The 22,542-nt window shown below is 41.3% G+C and overlaps 1 protein-coding gene and 1 long non-coding RNA gene across 2 annotated transcripts in view; both read left to right on the forward strand.

Moving 5' to 3' along the window:
• Positions 1-133: 133 nt before the first annotated feature.
• LOC128148208 (uncharacterized) lies at positions 134-5,416 on the forward strand. The gene is made up of 2 exons (XR_008237214.1): positions 134-762; positions 4,299-5,416. It is a non-coding gene; the product is annotated as an uncharacterized LOC128148208 (long non-coding RNA).
• A 16,830-nt stretch (positions 5,417-22,246) lies between these two features.
• Positions 22,247-22,542, forward strand: part of ELAVL4 (ELAV like RNA binding protein 4) — an 83,523-nt gene continuing 83,227 nt past the window's right edge. Inside the window, exon 1 of the mRNA XM_052801761.1 lies at positions 22,247-22,279. Within this exon, the coding sequence (XP_052657721.1) occupies positions 22,262-22,279 (18 nt within the window). The 5' untranslated portion in view covers positions 22,247-22,261. The remainder of the gene's footprint in view (positions 22,280-22,542) is intronic.

Raw genomic sequence — 22,542 nt, forward strand, 5'->3', positions numbered from 1 at the left:
CCCCCCGCCCCTCTCCTCCCGCCCGCCCGCCTGCAGGCCGCCATGGCGGCGCGGGGAGGGAGCGCGGAGGGAGAGCCGCGCTGACGGACGGCGCCCGGGGAAAGCCTTCCCGGTGTCCCGGGGAGCCTGGCCGGGCCCGGAGTGTCTGCTCCCCTCGTCGGCCAGGCCGGCGGGCGCCCCGCTGCTCGCGGGTGGGGCGGCTGTGCGTGAGGGGAGCCGGCGCTGCGTGAGGGGCGGGAACGGCCGTGCGTGAGGAGAGTCCCGCCGGCCGCCTGCCCCTCAGTGCCTCTCGCTGCTGGTGTTTACCAGCGCTGCTTGCCCAGGGAGGGAAGGGCTTGTTATCTTCTCCCCGGTGACTGTCTCTACCTCGGCAATTACAGTAACAGCGTCCCGGAGGAGGGGGGCAGTAGCCGGGTGCCGGAGCCCCCGCCCGCCGGGAGTCGGGTCTGGCCCTGTGGTGGTAGTCACGGGGCTCCGAGGGGGAGAGAGGCTCGTTATGGAGGTGCATGTCCCCCTCCACCCACATCAGGGAGCAGTTACGGCCTCGCAACCCGGAGGGGAGTGGGGGGCAGAGGGGCTCGATGGCCTGCTCGGGTTAGGGGTCTCTGCCGCCCCAGCGGGGAAGGGAGTGCATCCCTCCTGCTCTGGTTTCCAGCCTAATGCACTGAGGTGGAGCACAGGCATTACGAGGAGGCACCCTTCGGGCAGAGATGGCAAATTCATGTGTGTGTGACTACCCTGCCCTGCCCCAAAACTCAGCAGGTGAGTCTGATCATGTGGCAGTTATGTCAACTTTTATTTGGTTTTTTTTTTAAATTTCTTAAGGCAGCCCAGTGGGTAGCTTCATTATGTGTGTGAGTGTTGCCCGTCTGTCTCCTCCTCCCAGACCTAGCAGGTGAGCCTGACCATATGGCAAATATAGTGATGCTTCCTGAGGACGGGAGGGTTTCTGTGTGCGTGTGTTCGCAGGCCCACTGGGTGACACTCACCATGTGGCAAATACAGCGATGAAGTCTTTGGTGCAAAGGGGCTAATTATGTGTGTGTTTCCCAAGAGACCCAGCAGGTTGGGTCTGATCATTCGTGTCTCACTAATGCAAGACTGAGGTGGAAGCGTCATTGTACATCCTCAACACAGACGAACTCCAAGCTCTCAGAAGTGAGGCTAGCCATGGGACAAGCACATTGTTACAAGTGCTAGCATCAAGGCCTAGGATCATGTATATTTGCAGACATGGGGGTGAATGCACCCCAAACTGGGTGGCTGTTAAAACTGTGAAACGGCGTATGCATGCAATGCTAAGCAATGGAAGTGGGCAGGACTGTGTTTATGGCTATGTACACACTTATGTGTTTGCTTCCTTCTAGCTAGTAAATTAATGTAACCACTTCCTAGTGACCAATGACTAGTCAGTGAAACACTCCAAGCTTAAAAATCAAGGCAGGTAAAATTGTATCTTTCTCCATCTAAAGTTCTGTTTTTTAAACATCAGTTTACCTCTTTGTTTTCCTATCTGATATGTGCCTTTTCTGCTCCAGTTCAGCTCCTCTTAACAAGACTCAGGTGGATAATACCTGGAAGTTCTACACGCTTAGATTTTTCTGTAGAGTCAGTTGCTTCCTTTTTCCCTGGCTTTTGTGGCCTTGTTCATTCTTTCAGTTCATAGTTCTCTGATTATTTTCGCAGCATCTATTTTTGTGGGTTTTCATCCTTTGCTGTTTCCTTTCTTCTTCAGTGGCACTTAGGCCTCTTTCCTTCATCTAATTCTCTTCACTCTCAGTATCTTACTTTAGTATTACATAAGCTAATTTAATATTACTTTAGCCACGTTCCTGTGCCAGTGACTTGATGAAATACCTGTCTAAAGTGGTGTACCAAGGGGGCTTTGTGATGGGGTTAGAAGATACACCCTTGCACAGAAGAATATTGGAGTGTGGATACTTTGCTCAGCAAGGGCCATCTAGATCCAAGCTCTGGAAAATATTTTCTAGACTTTTCCCTCTGCAGTCTTCATAAACTATAGGTGGTCACTAGCATACTACAGAGGCCGATTTGTCTTGCTGCTGACAGTGAACTACAGTAAGTACATACAACCCCCCTCCCCATCCTCTCCCTTATACTCTTTCTCCAGGCTAGCAGATCACCCAGGCCCTGTGCTCTTCTTTGTTTGTTGCTGGGCAAATGATCCTGGGACACCCCTCTTCAGAATATGCCACATGTACTGTCATCTTTTTCTTCTTCCATTCAGATCTCGTGGCTGATTGTTTATATTAAATGTTCTTGCACATCCATTGAGAAACATTATCAGCACCAATTCAGGCTTAACATAGACAGAAACATTCTCTCCTGGAATCTCTCCATGTATGTGTATTACAGTACCTCCTACCTGTCTGTCTGCCACAAAAACCTAACCTGATTGTTTCTTTTCCTCTTTCCTTGTGTAGTCTGTTATCAAGTCTGGCTTTCACTTTCTCTTCCTCTATGAAAAGGTGACCATACTGATCTGTATCAGTAGGTAGGATACTTTTTTGCTTCTGGTCATCCTTTATCCTGCTACAACCCCTTTCTTTTAGGTTCCCTGATAGCCATGTCCCATCCCAGCCCTCCATCAAATAATTTCTCATCTTACTTACCTCTTCATTCCTTTATCTAAACTTTCCTTTTTCTTTCTTTTTTTTTTTTTTTTTTTTGAGGTGTTAGACAGTTCTGTCCAAGTCTGTAGCTCTAGTCTGGTTTCTTATCATGTCCCCACGTCCCCTTATTCCCTTTGTTCTACTTGCTATTCCAGCTTTAGTGTCCCCTCATCCATATTTCATTCCTATCTATTAATACTCATATAGCATTTTTCATCTGTAAATTTCTAAGAATTAAGTGCCTGTGGAGAAACCTTCCATATCAGTTCTTCAGATGACCTCTTTATTCACATTTCTCTGAGAGACTCACTTCTATGGTGACCACAAATACTAATCCAAAGGCCTTTTGCATCTAACTGCCATTCTATTAGCTCAACTCAGCTACCTGCAAGAAAGTCTATTGAAATCCAAGGCATCTGGGGGAAAGCACTTTATCCAGTCAAATTAGCTCTTCTGAGTTAACACACTTGAAAAACCCAGAAATGCCACACTCATTTTTTTAGTCTGAGTTTAATGCTATGTTATAGTCACCTCACCAAGCTGAAGTGGTGTTAAATATAGATGATATACAGTCTTTCCAAAAACAGTAAGATAATTTGACAAGAGAGTACTGGAAAGTTCATATAGAAAGTTCTTTTGAAAACAGAAAGATAACTGAATGGTGTAACTTGAAGAATAAGGGCTGAAGAATGAGGGAAATAGTATTCAGGAGCAGCAGTTCCTCATTTTTATTTATGCATTTTTAGAGCACCTGAAAATATGTTAGGGTGCTTGTTGAGACAAAGATGTCTGGTCTGTGCCCTTCCAAAGCTAATAATCTAATTTTGTACATCACAAAACAACAAAAAATAACAGAACACCATTGCAAAACACTGTTGCCCTGGTTATCTTCATAATCATTGTGTCAGCCATATTCCTTATTTCAATGTATCCCCCCCTGCTTCAGCATCTTAGCAAGCAAAAGCTACTTCACTTTTGTGGCTCTTTACAGCTTATTCCCAACCTATCATCTTTTAATATCCTATAGAGAAATCAACGTCCTCCCCCCACACATTTCATTCAGTAATAACTCTCTACTTGTTACATTTTCAAACCAGCACCTTCTTGCTTTCCCTCGCTGCTGCTTCTCACTCCCACTCACCTAATTTTCCTCCTTCAAATCCCTCCCTAAAAATCTCCTATGCTGTGATGTCTTCTGAAGGAATGATAATGAACAGTCAGCTGTGTGCCAAGATTACTGTCTGTCATAGTGACTGGAGTTGTCTTATTCTGATCTGTCTCTTGCATCCACTTCTTGTGTTGGACTGAAAGTGACTTGAAGCAGGCCCCCTCTTTTCACTGTGTTAGTTATGGGTTCTGTAGTGGACTCTTAAAATCCATTATATAAACAAATAAAAATAGAGGCAATGGAGATGCTGGCCAAAACCAGGAAGATTAGGCAATAATTCAGTTATGATTCATCAGTTTAGGTAAATTTACATAAAAATTAATGACTGACAACGCCATTACAAATATTGAGAAAAATTATTTTTCTAAATATGGATTTGTGCCATTTTTCTCTTTGCTTATAATCTATAAGGACTTGCGGAGTATGTTTTACTTTTTTATTTGTGCTTGTATTTGAAACATTAGATATTCCATTTTTTGTTTATCTGTTGTCTGCAGCCCAGAAGACTGTGTGGTGACTAAAGAACATGAGGAAGTGTAACGCCACAAGAGCAAAGACTGGAAGGAAAAAAGATTTCTGATCACTTTTTTTTTTTAACATGAGTATAATTCAAATATGTTGAAGATCGAATGATTTGCATTATACATGCAATACTTTCAATTCAACTAGAGGTGGCTGCTGTCAATACATATCTGTCAAAACCCCAAAGATCTTCCAAGAAAATCAATAAAAATCCATTTTTACAATCCTGATATTTTCAGAGTGTTTAAAAAATTGGCAAAACCCACCCTTTTTTATACATTACAAAAAAGCCAATAAGGTGCATTATTGACTTTTCTCAAATCATTTTTAAGTGACTGTTAAGGCTGGATGAGAATGAGAAGATGGAGTATTAACATGAGTTTTGCATGTGTTTCACACACCGCATATATGGTGTGGTGTATGGTATGGTTCTTCAAAGTGGGGGTTTAAAAATCCAGGTGTCGTTGTGTAGAAATCGTGTCATTGCTTTTTTGGTATCACTTTCCCTGTGTAGAATGAAGTAGTACATGCATTCAAGTATATGTTCTATCGGTACTTCAGCTTTGGCTACTGTCAAAGACCATGACAGTGTTTCTGCTACAAACAGGCCATCAATGGTGGCTGCGTGAGCAGAGTAGGTACAATCCAAATTAAAAATTAAAAAAAAAAAAAAAAAAGAAAAAAAAAATCTGGTCAGAGTTTTTAGCCAGGATGTTATGGTCTGGTGGATTCAGACAGAAAATTAAATCTGATAAATAAAGAGAGCCAAAATGAAAAACCAAAGCCTAGACTGAGGTAGCAAAATTGAAGTGAATTTTAAAACACGCATACATAGTGGAGGAATGTTATGATCTTATTATTGTAACCTTGATCCACTCTTTCTCTTCTTCCAGCATTTATTGCTCTCATTAGTTATGTAATATCTAAAAGCAGATTGTAAATTTCTTGTGTCGGGACAGTACCTTAATGTATTCTGAACATGCTTAGTATAACTTTAGACGTTCTGTACAAAAATAATATTACCTCTTGGGTTTTTCTGTATTATTTCTAAGCATAGGAAAAATTAAAATGCAGCAAGTCTGGAAAGGTCAAACTGTGTCTCCCCTCATTCTGTGCATGACTTCAGAAATAATCAAAAAGTTATGCTGAGATAACTGATATGAAACCTGAGACACCGTGATCACAAAACTTGGATCAATTTGCCCATGCAGGCGAAGCATCATCTCATTTCACTCCTGAAAATATGTTTTTTAATTTTGCATTTTATGGCTATTTTGAACTGTTTGTTCCTAATGATTGTCCTCACGGATGTGCATCAATATTGTGTAATTACACAGAGAAACTGTCAGCCTGAAGTAACCCAATCTGTGAGTTACAACCATACCGAGTACAGAAGATGAGCAATTTGTGACTCCAGGATTTTGAACACTACCTTGCTTTTCCACTCTTCCACAAGCACTTTTGAGCTTGTAAAAGCAGGGGACCGCCAACATGTAGTGCTTTCTCAGACACGCTTCCTTCTTCTTTCGCTATTCCTCTAAGCAGGGCAGAGCTTTGATGAGGGGTTGGTTGCCAGTGTGCACTTATGCCCTGCATTTGACTAGGAAAGGAAAGAAAGGTCAGTGCCAGCCACCTGGGTGCAGAATGGAAAAAGAAATGTTACCCAAGGACAGGAGTAAACCCTTGCTATTACAAAACTGGTATTTTTAAATTATTTTCAGGAAATAAAGAACCTTCACTTTTAAGTTCCCATCAGAAAGGTATACACACGTACACAATAAAAGTGCACTTTATCTGGGAAAGATGAAGGGCTAAGTCAGTTCTCCTGGGATTTGAACATGTGGATCAAGGCAGTTTAGGAATTTAAAACCTGAAGTATAATGCTGTCGTGGTTTAACCCCAGCCAGCAACTAAGCACCGCGCAGCCGCTTGCTCACTTTCCCCCCACCCAGTGGGATGGGGGAGAGAATTGGAAAAAAGTAAAACTCGTGGGTTGAGATAAAGACAGTTTAATAGGACAGAAAGGAAGAAAATAATAATATGACAATAATAATAAAAAAAAATTGGAATATAGAAAACAAGTGATGCACAATGCAGTTGCTCACCACTCGCTGACCAATGCCCAGTTAGTTCCCGAGCAGTGATCCACCACACCCCCCTGCCGCCAACTCCCCCCAGTTTATATACTGGACATGACGTCACATGGTATGGAATACCCCTTTGGCCAGTTTGGGTCAGCCGCCCTGGCTGTGTCCCCTCCCAACTTCTTGTGCCCCTCCAGCCTTCTTGCTGGCTGGGCATCAGAAGCTGAAAAATCCTTGACTTAGTCTAAACATGACTTAGCAACTGAAGACATCAGTGTGTTAGCAACATTCTTCTCATACTGAACCCAAAACATAACACTATACCAGCTACTAGAAAGAAAATTAACTCTATCCCAGTCAAAACCAGGACAAATGCTAAGCTAGAATTCTGTGCCATTCAGAGGCATGCAGAAGGGCCCCAAAGAACTCTTTTACCCTGGAACCCTGCAATTCCCTGGAAGCCCTCCATGGTGAAAGCACTTTCAAGTAGTTTCTAACTGTGTAGCTGCCAAATACACTCTGTTACTTTGCGGATGTTTCCAAGGGGTCTACATGATCCTGATACAGTCCTGGCACCAGTGATTACCTCACCTATGCTTAGAAATTAAAATACATGCTTGTGTGATGTTTATTGAATTTATTGAACAATTTATTGAAAATTATTTTAGTTTTTCATTAATATTTCTGTATTATGGACATTTTCCAGACTGTGTCCTGTATTTATATATACAGACACATTTTATGCGTTGCATTTTAATAACCTACAAACTCTACAGTTCTCCTCTATCTTTTAAGCCTTTTTAGCATCTGCTCTGTTAGAATTCTTTTAATGTAGCTAGTGAACATCTGGAAAGATGAGAGAGGTGGAATCAGAACTTAATTTGGGATGAACTGAACAATTGTTTGCTGTCTTGAAGCTGATTATTCGGCCCTCAACCGAAATTAAATTCTTTAGAGGAAGGGATAGTTCATAATGGATTTAGGAACCATGTTAAGTTCCATATTTTTTAAATAAATTCATGAATTGGTTTTAGTTACAATTTCTCAAGGTACCCGTGGCACAGAAAAAGGAGCAGCAAATCACTGAGAGACAATCACTACATGTAGCAGCTGGGAGAGAGGAGGTAAACTGAAATTGCAGGAATTTACTTTAGACTGCAGTAAGCTTATGTTAGCTAACACATGGCAACTAATACACAATAAAATCCCAGTGCAGAAAGGCCATTTTTAGTTTCACATTTGTTAGCAGATCATGGTAAACAGTTGGCTCACCCTAATATGCACTTGTCTTCCCTAGGATTTTTTTCACATGCTAAGTGTCAAGGCACCATTTTTTTCTCCTATCACATACAAAGCCTACAAGTGCTCAGATAGGAATGACGTAGATCTATGCATGTAAGCCACGTGGACTAACAATGATCTTTTCTTTCCTTTTAAAAGAATCCAAGGAATGAATTCAAGGCTGCAGGTAGATTGCCTTTGGTCATTAAGTTCACGTGTGGGCTTGAGTTCAATGCACTAGATGCCTTGAGACGGTCAGCCATCAAGGTCCTAGTTCACCTTATGCCTTTTGATTTTGCACTGTACTTGTGCAGGAACCCTGTTGGCTTGCCAGTTATTCCATAAACCACGCAGTGCCACTAAAAGAAGTCCTTGTGGTGCAAAATATTATCAACACTGGACTTTAATAATAGCACAATAAGGAAAAGCCAAGCCCACAGCAGCACTCCAAACAGCTTAGTAAAGGGATAATACTGAGTCAGAGCCATTTTCTGTGGGATCCAGGGTATAGAGTAAAGCAAAATATGGGGCCTACCAAGGCCAACCACCTTCCCTCAAGAGTAGAGGAAATAGCGTTGTTTGGTGAATCTAGTCCTAAATACTATCTGCTGTGGGAAAATAATGTGAACTCAAGTGAAAAAAGTCATTATGCCTCTAAGGACACCGTTGTAACTGATGGTGGTTAGCAAGATGATCAGGGATTAGTGCCAGCCGTGTAAACTCCAGCCTGACCATCTTGAGATAAGCAGAGATCTGGGTTTAACGTCATTAGAGAATTGTTACACCAAGGCTACATTCATAATAACATTTAAAAATCACTATTTTATGAGTTTGAAGACATAAAACAGACCGCATCTTTTCTTTAATTTCTCTGTATTTTGGCCAAGCAATATCAAATTCTAGGTATTTCTGTACACTGTGATTACCAAAGTTGTTTCCCTTGTTGTAACTAGCAATGCTGAGAAGTGGATATTCGGTAAGACATAATCACACCCAATTATCTGTCCCCAACCTTGAATATAGAGTCCATAGAAAAAATTACATGACCTTTTTAAAATTTGCATCTATAACATCTTCTACATTCTAGAGCTTCAGGGACCTTCACAGCATGCAAACTTTCTACCCCTCCCTGCAAGAGTTAGTGGTCCTACAGAAGAAAAAACATCCTTTAAATTAAGATCTTAAGGAAATGAACAGGTATACATGTATTTGATCAGAAACCGCAGAAATTATTTAATGTAATTACTACCTCATCCATCTTGAAATCAAGGACAATTTCAAAATCAAGACATTAATATGAAATTCGAATGACTTCAAGTTTGGATGAAGGAAGTACACAGTAAAAAATGTAGTTACATACCATGTTTATCTTCTAAATGAAGATATTTGGTGAAGCACAGATGGGCTACGGTATTTCTTAATCCTCTGACCCATAAGGATTGGCAGTGAGACAGTGTTCCCATTAATACATCTCTTACTCCTTCTACTTTTTTACATGGCATTGAAATATTACATTTGGGAACTCATTGACTCACTTAGGATGACGGCTGCTATACCAGAGAAAGGAAGTTGATTTCCTTTTCATATTCTGAGCACACACAAAAGTGGTGGCAACTTAGGAACCAGCTCTTAGAAATAGCACCTGGAATATAAAGGCTCTGAAAATCTTACCTGCCAGAAAGTAATGTTCCATTATACAGGAAAACTGAAGTTCAAGTATACTGAGGGTGTGATTAAGGAGCGGGCACAGCACTGTTTAGGACAGCTAACCTTGACCATTCCTGACACTGTGCCAAAATTAGAATGGGTGGCAGAGCTCCTCACAAACCAGACACAGTATTTGCAACCTGACAATGGCTATAGAGGAGGGCTTCCAAGTAAATTCCACCTTTGCTTAAAATTCTGTACTGGAAACTGCAGGACTGGACACTAGAGCGGTAACCCCATCAGCCATCTTAAGTTATACCATCCTGGCGGGGTCATACATGACTTAGCATCACTTGAGAAGCCCACTGTAGAGCAAAGAACTGATTTGGTTTCCCAAGTCTCAAGCTTACCCATCAGGACCTTCCTCCCCTACAGTAAGCAAGAACTTTCAAAGGGAGCAACTGCAACCAGCCAGTGAACCAGAAAGCGACAGAAATGTTGGTAAAGTGTCCCAGTACACCACTGCACTCTTACAGAGATTTACACAATAGGCAGGATTTAAAACAAACACAAGAATAGATGCTATTTAATTAGGACCTTCACAGAAAAAACATCTGGTATAATTGGTTAAGGGGAAGTCTTTACTCAGGCAACATTTATTGGGATATAAACAATGTCCAATTGTAAAAGCTAATTAAACAGCAGGGCTAAGGTAACAGAGTTTTGCCTGCATGACTAGGATATAAGGTTTATAATCCATGCTGTTATGGGACGACAACAGCAAGAACAAATAATTGTGTATCCGAAAAGTCAATTATGCCCTTCTTTTAGTAATAACGTGCTCCAGAGGTCAGAGAATACTTTTTCTTTAAGTAACATAGCCAGTTTTCTGTAGAGATTGAAGCTTGCTTACTGTTCAGCGTTTAGGAAACTGAAAGCAGCAGAACCAGCCTGATGGATATTCCACCCTCTTGGGCGGTACATTATTAGCCCATCACTCTGAAGCTCTAGGCACCCTCACGCCCTTTGCTTTCACAGAACAAATTCTCTGATTTTGAGCCATCTGGCCTATAGCAGTTTCCAAGGAACTCGTATCATTGACCATATATTATTTCAAAGTGCCCTTTTAAAGAAAGTTCATTTACAAGTAATAGGGATATTTATATATATCTATTTTGTTGACCTAATGGAAATTAAATGGCAGGTACACACACATCCATGTAACTACAAATTCAGTGATAAATGCATCTTGTAGAGCTTCTTCAGATGTTTTGCAATGGATGGCAGCCTGGGTTTACCTAACCCACCCACCCGCCCCCCCCCAGATTGCCTCCAGGTTATTCATAGGAAAGCCTCAAACTTCTGCAGCACCTCCGGCGTTGTTTCTTCTTGGCAGCACCAAAACTGCCATTACAATCCCTTCAAATGCAGTCTCCACAACAAAGAAAATTCTGCTTTATTAACTTTCTTATCTTCTTTGTATTGGTGGAATGACATACCTCTGCAAATTGTACGGAAAATAAGAGGTTTAGAGGCCAGGCATATACTATCTTTTCTGTGAAGAAAGAGCAAGTATTTCCCCTTGACTGTCACCCTATGCACTCGCATAATCCATGGGGATAGAGAAGCACCGTTTGTCATACAATATAAACAGCTAATACTAAAGAATCTCCCAAGAAGTCCTCTTCCAAACCAATGATGTCCACAAGAGCTTTACTGGCTTTCACGTGAACACTGTTAAGACATCTGGGGTTTTTTTTCCAAATAGTTATCTTGACACAGTATAGGCTAAAGCGTATTTGCTGCACTTTCCAACTATGGCCATCAAACAACTTGAATTCTGTGAGAAGGCTGCATACCGAGCAGTGGTACACAAATGCACTGAAATCTTAAGCTAGTTAATAGGCTTTTAAAGTGCACATAATTTTCTCACAAACCAAATATCTGCAGCAATCCAAGTGGAAAAACTAACTTTAAAAACTTTTAATGTATTTTAAATTCATAGCCTCTGGCAATATATTATAATGAACAGTAGGTATAAAACTACACTCAAAACCTTAAATGTTTTCACAATAATTTTTAGTTTTAGTAATTTAATTTACTGCATTTTAGATTCAGAAGTAGCAAGGACAATTTCAAACGAAAACTTCAAAAACAAGATACAACCAAAGACTTTTTCAGGATGAAAGAACACATATAAGGAGGATCAAGACCCTACAGTGAGATCAGCTATTAGCTAATTAAATATGTGACTAAAATTCATCATTTTAAATAGCAGCCATATTGATGGTGAGCAATCTGGTAAGCAAACAAATGATAGTGGATTTTTTTTCCTATCTTCAGAGAGAAACATTTATCTTAGTAAGATTCACTATGCCATAATACACGTGGAATAAGTCAATGTCTACTAATTAAAGGACACAGTCAACCTGATTTTCTAAACAGCTAATTAAAATATGTAGCATCTAATACAGCACTTCTTGCAAAGTATGCTCTGTTTAAAAAATACATCCCTGTAAAAGTTACTTGTTTTTTCTACTCCCTTGTGTTTGCTTTTTTAATTGGTTTTTCAACAAAGGAGGATCTGCTGAACTGAGGTTCTATTTCTGTATCAAGTTCCATTAACACACACCCCTGTACTTATGCAGAAGCCCAATGATTTGTAGGTCTAAAAGGCTACACAAGAAAACAATGACACTAATCCTAAGGGTTTGCTGTTGTTGCTTTTTCAAGGATGACAAAATTTTCTCTGTTTGGGGGGGGATTTTAGGTAATCTAGGTGTTACTTCAAACTACAAAATTTTCAAAAAGAAATGTGTTTTTCATGTTGATGAGGAATCTTTAACCTTCCATTTTCTAGATTACATTAGTTTCTCAGAATAAGCAGGCTTCTCTATTTCTTATTCTGATTCTGTATGTAGCTTTTTCAAGAGAAAGAAGCTGTTGTAGATCTGTCAGCAAGGCTCTGGGAGTAGGAGGATGTTTGGATTTCCGGCATATTGCAACGCAGTTCTTGGCCACCAGCGAAGCTATGTGTGTGAATCTCATTTTATATCCGTTGTTTGCAATACCACATATTTTAAGAGACATTTGAAATAGTCTCTGTACTCCTAATCCTAGATAAGTAATCACAAATCATTCCCTAAAAGAAGCTGAGAAGGCAAAATACATACATTTATGTAACTCACGTCATGGGAGACTGTGTATGAAATGATGCTGTCATAGAAATAAAATCTGTTGTATCTTGAACAATGTAAGTCTGTATTCAAAGTTCTTCGCTCAAACCAGCCTATTGTTTGCTCTATTTGCTTTTTCCTTCCAGATTCAGATTTAACAGTATTTTCTATGACATACTTTTTGCATTAAAACATTATTAGCCAGCTAATCTTATTAGTCATTTTTTTAATCTTTCTTAAAATGTATATTTTTGCAGTACAAAAATCTGATACAATAGAATATGAACACTGTGACTGCTAATTAGTTTTACACCTGGAAGTATATGGAGCTTATCTTCAATCCATACTTGCACTATTTTTTTCTCTGAAGACCACCCAGGTCACCACGCCCACCATTTCCCCTTCTTTTCTATCCTTGACCAATACATAGAAAACATCATTTTTCCAGGTAAGGTGTATTGGGTTTGCGTGGCAAGGTTTTGGTAGCAGGGGGGTTACAGGGGTGGCTTCTGTAAGAAGCTGCTGGAAGCTTCTCCTATGTCCGACAGAGCCAATGCCAGCCGGCTCCAAGACGGACCCGCCGCCGGCAAGGCCAAGCCCATCAGCGACGGTGGTAGTGCCTCTGTGATAACATATTTAAGAAGGGGAAAAAAACCTGCACAACTGCAACTGCAGCTGAAGAGAGGAGTGAGAATATGTGAGAGCACCAGCCCTGCAGACCCCAAGGTCAGTGAAGAAGGAGGGGGAGGAGGTGCTCCAGGCGCCGGAGCAGAGATTCCCCTGCAGCCCGTGGGGAAGACCCTGGTGAGGCAGGCTGTCCCCCTGCAGCCCGTGGAGGTCCACGGTGGAGCAGATATCCACCTGCAGCCCGGGGAGGACCCCAAGCCGGAGCACGTGGATGCCTGATGGAGGCTGTGACCCTGTGGGAACCCCGCGCTGGAGCAGGCTCCTGGCAGGATCTGTGGACCCATAGAGAGAGGAGCCCACGGAGCAGGTTTTCTGGCAGGACTTGTGACCCCGTGGGGGACCCATGCTGGAGCAGTGTGCTCCTGAAGGACTGCAGCCCGTGGAACGGACCCACGCTGGAGCAGGGGAAGAGTGTGATGAGTCCTGCCCCTGAGGAGGAAGGAGCGGCAGAAGCAACGTGTGATGAACTGACTGTAACCCCCATTCCACGTCCCCCTGCACTGCTGGCGGGGGTACGGAGAGAATTTGGGAGTGAAGCTGTGCCTGGGAAAAAGGGAGGGGTGGGGGAGAGGTGGTTTAAGATTTGGTTTTATTTCTCATTACCCTACTCTGGTTTGATTGGCAATAAATTAAATTAATTTTCCCCAAGTCGAGTCTGTTTTGCCCGTGACGGTAATTGGTTGAGTGATCTCTCCCTGTCCTTATCTCGACCCATGAGCCTTTTGTTGTATTTTCTCTCCCCCGTCTAGCTGAGGGGGGGGGGAGTGATAGAGCGGCTGCATGGTGCTTAGTTGCTGGCTGGGGTTAAACCACGACACAAGGCATATGCAACATCCTTCAGAATGCATCAGAGCAGATCTTTCATCAGCTGGAGGAATGATTGTGTTAACAACATGAGGTCCTTCCTGCCCCGGGCAGCATAAAACAAGCTTGGGATTTCCAAACATTTTGTCCTCTCCAGCAAAGAGATGATTTTGGTATGTGTTAACTAACACATTACCAACATATCTTTTCCTTTCACGTACCTGAGCCCTTTTGTAGACAAGTGCCCAGCTCCTCCTGAATTATAATGGACGTTCAGTGGCTGACCACAGAGGCTTTGACAATCTTTACACAGGACAATGACTTGAAACCAATCCTCTCCATTGTAAGTAATTCCAGAATAAAAAATTAACAGAGACTTGTGTTGACAATGACTTGGAGGGGCAAAATACTTTTTACTCTTCTATAACTGCCTGCATTCTGCAGTGTTAACAGGAGTTAAAACTTGGTTTAGTCGTTAAAGTAATCGGATATGAATCAAAGAAACCTCAGGAGATGCTGTTGTTGAGAAAGCAGATATTATTTTCACACAAACAAGCGTTTTTCTCATCCTAACTTCATCTTAATGGGTATGTATCTTTAATAAACAAAACCATTATTTTGAATTGTATCAAGAAATTTCCATCTTTAATATTGCTCAAACAAAAAATAGGAAAATGCTAAAAGCATTTTGTTTTTTTATACACACATCTAGCATGTTCATTGCCATAATGCAATATTGTAAATGCCAAAAAAGTGAAGCAGTGATCTGTAATTTTAAAATGCCAGTGATTTCCAAGCTGTCGCTGATCTTGGAAAATTTCCCCAGTAGCATGTGGAGATCAATAACTGTTTATAGACTTTTTAGTCCCAGTTTATAGGGAGTGTATAACTATGGACTATGTCAAATCTCTTAACTGTGAAGTGAAAGACTGATTTCACACTTAAAACTACCCAAAAGCCCGTAATGCTAAAGAAAGGCAAGAAGAATGATCCAGGGAAGTACAGGCCAGTCAGTGTCTGCTTGTTCTCTGGGACAATAATGGTGCAAGTCTGCGGGAGCCATTTCTGGAGAAAAAAGAAAGGTGATTAGAAACAATAGCCAGCACGTATTTACCAAGGTTTGCCATGCTTGACCAAGCCTAATTACCTTCTGTGATGAAATGGCAAGATGTGCAGACAAAGGGAGAGCAGTAGATGTCGTCTACCTTGACTTCAGCAGGGCTTTCAGCACACTCTCCACAGCACACTTGTATCCAAGTTGGAACATTATAGTGTGGATGGGTAGACTGCTAGATGGGTGAAAATCTAGCTTGACAGGCACAATGGGCTACCAATTCATACTCCACCTGACAGCTGGTTACCAGTGGTGCTCCTTGGGAGTTTACCCTTAGACCTACACCATTGAGTATCTTTATCAGTGGCCTGGAGAACACAGAGCACAACTTCATCAGGCTTGCAGAAGGCACTGAACTAAGGGATGCCATCAGCACTCTCAAGATCAGAATTCTCATTCAGAGGGACGTACACAGGCTGGAGGAATGGAGTGGCAGAAACCTCATGAAACTCAACAAGGACACGTGAAAAGTCTTGTACCTGGGACAGACTAACACCCTACAATGGTACAGGACCAGACTGATCCTGGCTGAGAAGCTCTGCTGAAAAGGACATCAGGGTCCTAGTGATGTACACTACGCACAAGCCAGCAGTGCACTCTGGCAGCAATGAAGGCTAACAGCATATTGTGCTATATCAACAGGTGCACAGACAGTAGATTGAGAGATGTAATTATTCCCTTTTACTCTGTATTCTTTAGGCTATTTTAGTATCTGGAACATTATGTGCAGTTTTGGGGCCCCCCGTTCAAGAAAGATGCTGATAAACTTGAGAAAGTAGAGCAGACAAGTACCGAGGTGTTTAGAGGGCTGGAGCACTTGCACTTTGAGGAAAGCCTGAGAGATGGGCCTTGTTTAGTCTGGAGAAGAGACAGCTTCCAAAACACCTAAAAACAACCTGCCCATGCTTAAGAAGAGGCTACCAAAAAGATGGAGCTAGGCTCATTACTGAGGTGCAACTGGATATAAAGAAAAAAATAACTAAATACAAGGATATTTAAGCACTGGAACAGGTTGCCCGGAGAGACTGAGGAATCTCCATCCTTGCAGGTTTTCAAAACCTCATTGCACCAAGTCCTAAACAAACCGATGTGATTTCAGTGTTGACCCTGATCTGAGCAGGAGTTTGCACCAGAAAGCCTCCTAAGGTTCCTTCCAACTGAATGATTCTATGATTCCGAGAACATGTAAGAGTGAGTCTTTTCAAAGTTATACTTTGCCATCCATCCTGTCCTCAGGGTTGTCACTTCACATGTGTAGTTCTGGGCTGATGTCAAAAGAAAAGTAAATGAACATGTCCTCCTCATCCTTGTATCTCAGAAGCAGGTTTCAGATCAATATCCTGTGCATGCTGATCCTAAATTCCACTGCAACGTTAATGTATCCCATTACCAGAAAATACCTTTTACTCACTATTTTTCCTTCCTTGCACATGTACCCATGTGAAAGTGCGTAAAGAATTTCATTGTATCATAGAACCTTTCTCTTCTGAATCCAGATGGTTTTCTACTTGGTATTTTTCAGAAAAGGTACTGAAAAATAATTTTATCTTTGATTATGTCTCTCTACAGCTTATTCATCAATGGTTTTAGTTATGGTAGATCAATTCTTTTCTATGCTCATCCATTTCTCAGTCTTCTGTTTCATCTAATTTTTCATCAGCTGAATCTTTTCCTTGCATAACTGAAATATGAGCTATGGTTTCACACACATTGCTGTGTCCGTAAGTCTGCAGCTCCTGAACATTAATTGGATAAGAAACTGTGATGGAAACTGGTAACAAAGCATGCTATATCCCAACACTGTAAAGAAATGTGAATTTTTAACTGTTCTCATGAACGCCAAAATTTAATTACATTACTCCATTTAATGAAGTCGTACTGGAACTAGCATCCTCTTACAACCTTAGGTTTCATCACTTTACAGTTACATTCATACTGTAAACTCCCTAGTTAGCAAGTAAGACAGACATTGCAGGCAATCCTCAAAATGAACAATAATACTACAGTATAGTAATTTGTTACATGATTGCACATTCTAAATGTGACAGTATTTAGCAAATTGTAGAAATGTATACTGGAAATGAACCATATATTTTCTTCCTAATTCCTTTAGTAAGAGTGTGTAAACACATTAAATTGTGCAGTTTCATACCCGAGGTCTTATTTCCAATATTATGAGAGACTGCCTTAAAGTATTTAAACCTTCTTTGTGTTATATCATCATGAAGGAAAAAACCAAGCTGTAAGGAAAACTTACAAACATAGAAAACTAAAGTGGCCACTGGAATTCTCTAACTTTTGTGCAATTAAAGTGGCATAAAAAGGGATTTCTAAGATATGATAAATATACAAAATTATTAAGCATGAAAATAGCTAGGAGCTTGTTTGGGGGCAACTATACCATACATTGGTGGCTTTGCCACAAACTAAAGCCAAAGACCAACTTCTTTTAATCACATGTGAAATCCAATACTCTTCCTGAGGTGCAGTACCATGTACATCAATAGAGGAAGCAGTTTAAACCTATTCAAACAAGAAAAATATCTTAGAAGTCCAGACAGGTAATAAACAATGTATCTTTGTTCTTTCTCCTTGTTCTTTTTCCACTCCTGGCTGTGCAAATCAGAAAAAGTAGAAAGTCAGTGTAGCAGTGGAGGACTCACCAAACTACATTTCAAAAAGAAGATATTTAAATTGCTATAAAAAGATCAATAATGTTACACTGACTGTTGAAGGCAGAGTGAATACGAAGTCATGTGGCTCTGAAGCCTGATCTTTTAAGCTGCTCCTAATTAAATGCAGCTTTGCTCCTACTGGATGCTAAGAGCCTTCCAGGTTACTGCCCGTATTAAATGAAAATTAGATACTTATCTGTATGAATCTTACAAAGTTGATTGAAAAAAGATAATGTGTGAAGTCTGTGTCAAAAAAGAATATTGCTGATTCATTCTAATGTGCTTAGACATTCCTGAACTCTGATGGTTCATCGGTACCTCATAGTATAGGTCATAATCCTTAGCAGATAAATGCTTAATCCAAGATAAATCGTAATAAATCCAAATGAGATTAGACCTTTACCGAAATATCCAATGAGTGGTGTAAAAACATGTTTGAGTGACTGTGATACATCAGTGGGAGTCACTGACTAAGTTATGTACAGAACTTCAGAGAAAGTGCAATAATAGTTAAAAGCAGAAATTTACTGATAAGCGCCACTTGGGGGGCTGGTGTTGAGTGTTCTTCACCCGCCTCACTTCTTAACAGTGTTCTTCTGATCTGCAAGTCTTCATGGTTTAAATCAGTGCTCTGTCAAAATCACCTACTTTCTGAAACAAATGTTTTATTTATCTCCTCCTCCCCACTCCTACTATTCTGAATCTGAATAAAACCTGCAGGAGCCTTAAGGCTAAATCATTCAGTGGGATCCACTGGCATTTTCATCCCCTCTGTATTTGGTAGCTTATGATATCTGGATGACTTGTTAAGTATTTATAGTAAAGCACATATTTGCATAGTATTTTAAAAAATCAAAAAGCCGTATTAACTAAAATTAATAGTGCTATGATTGACTAAATGCATGATGGTTGGAGCTGGGCAAAAAGGCAAGAAAAACTGTTTGCTGCTAAAATCTGAGATTGCTACGAAAGTCTAGAATCTTTACCTGGAAGAAATTTCGTCCGTCTTTACTTGTGACACAACTATAACCTCTTAACCTGCCAGCTGTAACAAAAAGCTGCTGTCTTGAAGCAGAAGCATTTCAGCTACATTTTTAAAAGTTTATTACTCTATAATAATAAAACCTCCAAGAAATCCTACTCTAAAAAACTGTGTTGCCTTACATTCAGAATTTTAAAAAAAACCCAAAACATTAAGAAATTTCTGCTTAATAAATTGTCACATGAATTAAATTAAAATTCTGAATTAAGCTGCCCATGTAAGTCTGAGTTCCATTAGTATTACTGAGCGTACTCAGAGTTGTGATCCTGGGACACTGGCTTCATGGGAGTTTTGACTGTGTGAAGAATGAAAGTTCGTATCTGATGTCCTCAAAGCCTTTGATGTGTTTATAGCTTCTATAGGTCAGTTGCAAAGATAAGTTTTGTAATGGCTTTCTACACTTAATACTCTCCTTCCATTGCTTAAAATACATAAACATTTACTTCTGACAACATTTGCTATTTATTCTAAAAACAGTGGTATCCATTAACAATATATTGATTCAGAATGCTATATTCTGAATAGGCAATTTCATCATTGTGCTCTAATAGCACGGTGAAGCTATCAGATTTTGTCACCATCTGACTTTAGCTAGTCCTGCTGTTTCATCATAAAGCAATACAAGCAAAATTCTGCATTAGGTGTTACGATTTTAACAGTGAACTAGGTAAGCCACTTCTCATCAGGAAATCACGCCGCCAGGTTTCTAAACTTCTGTAGATCCTATTGTTGGTTGCTCAGATTAGACAAAGAAACGGGGCGGATTGTGGGAGGAGTATCGTGAGTTAGATGCTCAGGTAGAGACAGATGCACATAGACAAAGCAACACAGGTGCTTTTCTAATTCACATGTAGAATGAGCACTCACGTCCTTTGAGCTGAGACTTCACACCACTTCCATTACCTACAACATACGACTCATTTTTCTGAAGGAGAAATGTAAGTTCTTATTTTAGAAGGCGTTTTTGTTGTTGGTTTTGTCATGTAACTAAGATATGAAATAACAGGAAAATGAACTAAATCTTTTACTTTCTATAGTACATATCTAAATCATGCATTAGCAGTATTCAGTTGTAAGAAACATTCACATTTATTCATATTTGAGCAGATCTACCTAGAATTCTCTTTTCAGGATAACAGTATCAGGCTTTACGCTTCTCAACAGTACAGAAGACATTCCTATAACTATTTTCTGTTATATTTTTAAACAGCAGTTAGGAATGTCGTCTGAATCTAAACTTCTATCATCAAGAAAATGCCACATAATGATCATTAGCTGTACAACAATGTAGACCTTTTGCTATGCCTGTGGAGAAATATTTGCACTGTAACCAGATCCAGCAGGAACTATAAAATAGATACAATTGTGTTTCTGGAGTATTAAGTAGAACTTTTAATTTTTTTTTTTTTCCAGAGACCTAAAAAATCTAGGCAAATAACTGAAATACTGAATAGTGCAGACTCAGTATACAGCAAATAAAAAAGCTGTGTAAGAAATGTCATTTTCTTTAGGTATACAGAGCTTCAGAGTGAACCACTTTTAGAAAAGCTGTTGTCTAATGGGGTGATACCTTATCATTTAATGGATTGATGCCCTTTTCTTGACTGTTGTTTGGAACTAGACTTTTCAATTTTTAAGAATACCAACACCTGGTCAAAAGAAAGTTGTAGAGGCTGTAAGTCGGGAAGGATTTCCATAATTCTGTCAAAATACACAGAAAGAAAAGATACAGCGCACCTACAAGTACAGCAACAGTACTTTGGTTCAGAGAGGTGTGTTGATATCAGTAGACTGTTTAGGGGTAGATGATTTTTAGTATAAGATACAGTGCACTGAGAAAGTCAAACTTGTTTCCAGGAAAAAAAAAAAAAAATCTTAGCTTTGTCTGGATTTCTGACAATCGCATTTCATATCTCCATTTTTTAGAATAATTTATGTATTTTGGGGGATGCCTGCACAGAATATATCACAGGTCCTTTCTGTATGTGATAGTGCGTCTCTAAAACGAGAGGATTTTGACCAAACTAATAGACAGATGAAGCCAAACAAACAAATTGCTGCTATGCTAATTTCTTGAACAGATGGCTCTGATCCAGTATTTGCTAGCAAATGTAATTCATTGTCAAGCTAACACAGAATCATGTCTGTCTTTCTGTCATTTTGTATGTATAGCATATAGGGAGAAATCTGGCTCAGGATACTCCACACACATCTAAATTTATACACAAAGAACTGAAAATCAAAGTGCATAAACAAGTACAAATTCTGCCATCCTTACTGGAAGCGGAGATTAGACCACTGTTTTGAAGTTTCAGGTACAGATCTTCAAAAGGCCTGAGATGTTAGGGCTATAGTCTTTCCTCACTTTGCAGTAGAAATACCCTTGAAATTAATACAAGTTGTATACATGGCTTGCAGCAGGAGAGTATACCAGGCGAACCACCCTATAAACTTTTAATTTTCTAGACACAAGATATTTTATTTAAATGGCTGAGATTGTGTTACCTTTAACCAAGCTCCCTGGAAAAAAAAAGTCAATAAAAATGTAAATAGTTTTGCATCCAGCCTCCTGACCAGGCCATGCAGTTGAGACTGTGGGTCTAATTCAGCTTTCTGAGACAGTCTGCCTTTGCTGCTGGTGTATCTTCAGCTAAATTTAGCCTAATGTTAAGAATGACCTACACAGCAAGGAAATAAACTGTTTGAAAAAATATAGGACAAAGCTTATGTTTAAGGGAAAGCTTCCCACAATGTTCTATTTGTGGCACACGATCATACATTTGTGTCACATCATCTTATCCTTTCCTTGAGCATTGATTGAAAAAGAGGCTTTTTAACCTACTCAAAACTCCTCTTCGTACATTTTGATCGGTGAGGGTCACGGACCTGGTCAAAAACAGGGGAAGCACCTCCAAGCAAGAGACCAGAACAAATCCCATCCTGCCTGCTGCACTTTATTTATCTTCGTATCCAAATCGTGAGGCACCTGGATGCGTCGCGGCCCTGGGAAGGAGCAGAGCTGTGCAGACCCGCTGGGTACGTTACCCTGGCTCCGATGCTTTACCTTCACGCACCCATCCACGGGGGGGGGGGGGTGTCACCCTACCGTGGGGCTCACCGACCCCCACACGAGTACCCTCTCACCCACTCCAGCTGCCCCACGAACTCCCCCAGCTGCTGTCGATTTCGCAACGCGCCCGTGTGACTTAAAAAGCCCTTCCCCGATCACCCTACCCCCCCCTTCCCTCTACCCGGGCGCTGCCTCTACCAAGATGGCGGCGGCGGCGGCGCCGCCGCCGCCTCACGCCGCTCCGTAGCGTTGCGCCCCGCCTTGGCTGCGCGGGAGACCCCGTGCCCGCCACCGCCACGTGCTGCCGTCGCGCGCTGCCCGGCGGCGCGCGTCTCGCGCTTCGAACCCGCGGCAGAAGATGCGCGTTCAAGGCGCGGTGAGGAAACGCCCCCCCCCCCTCCACACACACACCCCCCGGCCCGCAAAGTGTTACCGGGGGGGGGGGGCACACGGGAGCGAGGTCCCCGCTGCACCGGCAGCTGCGGAAACGAGGGGGGAAACGTGATTTTCCGGGATGGCGACTGGGGAGGGGGCGCAGGTGCCTTTTGCCCCCCCCCCCCCTTCTGTATGGGTTCCCGGGGCGCGGAGCGAAGGGCGGCCGCGGGGCGGGGGAGCCCCCTGCTCACCCCCCCCCCCCCG

Source organism: Harpia harpyja, chromosome 11 (genome assembly GCF_026419915.1).
Source record: "Harpia harpyja isolate bHarHar1 chromosome 11, bHarHar1 primary haplotype, whole genome shotgun sequence".
NCBI lineage: Eukaryota > Metazoa > Chordata > Aves > Accipitriformes > Accipitridae > Harpia > Harpia harpyja.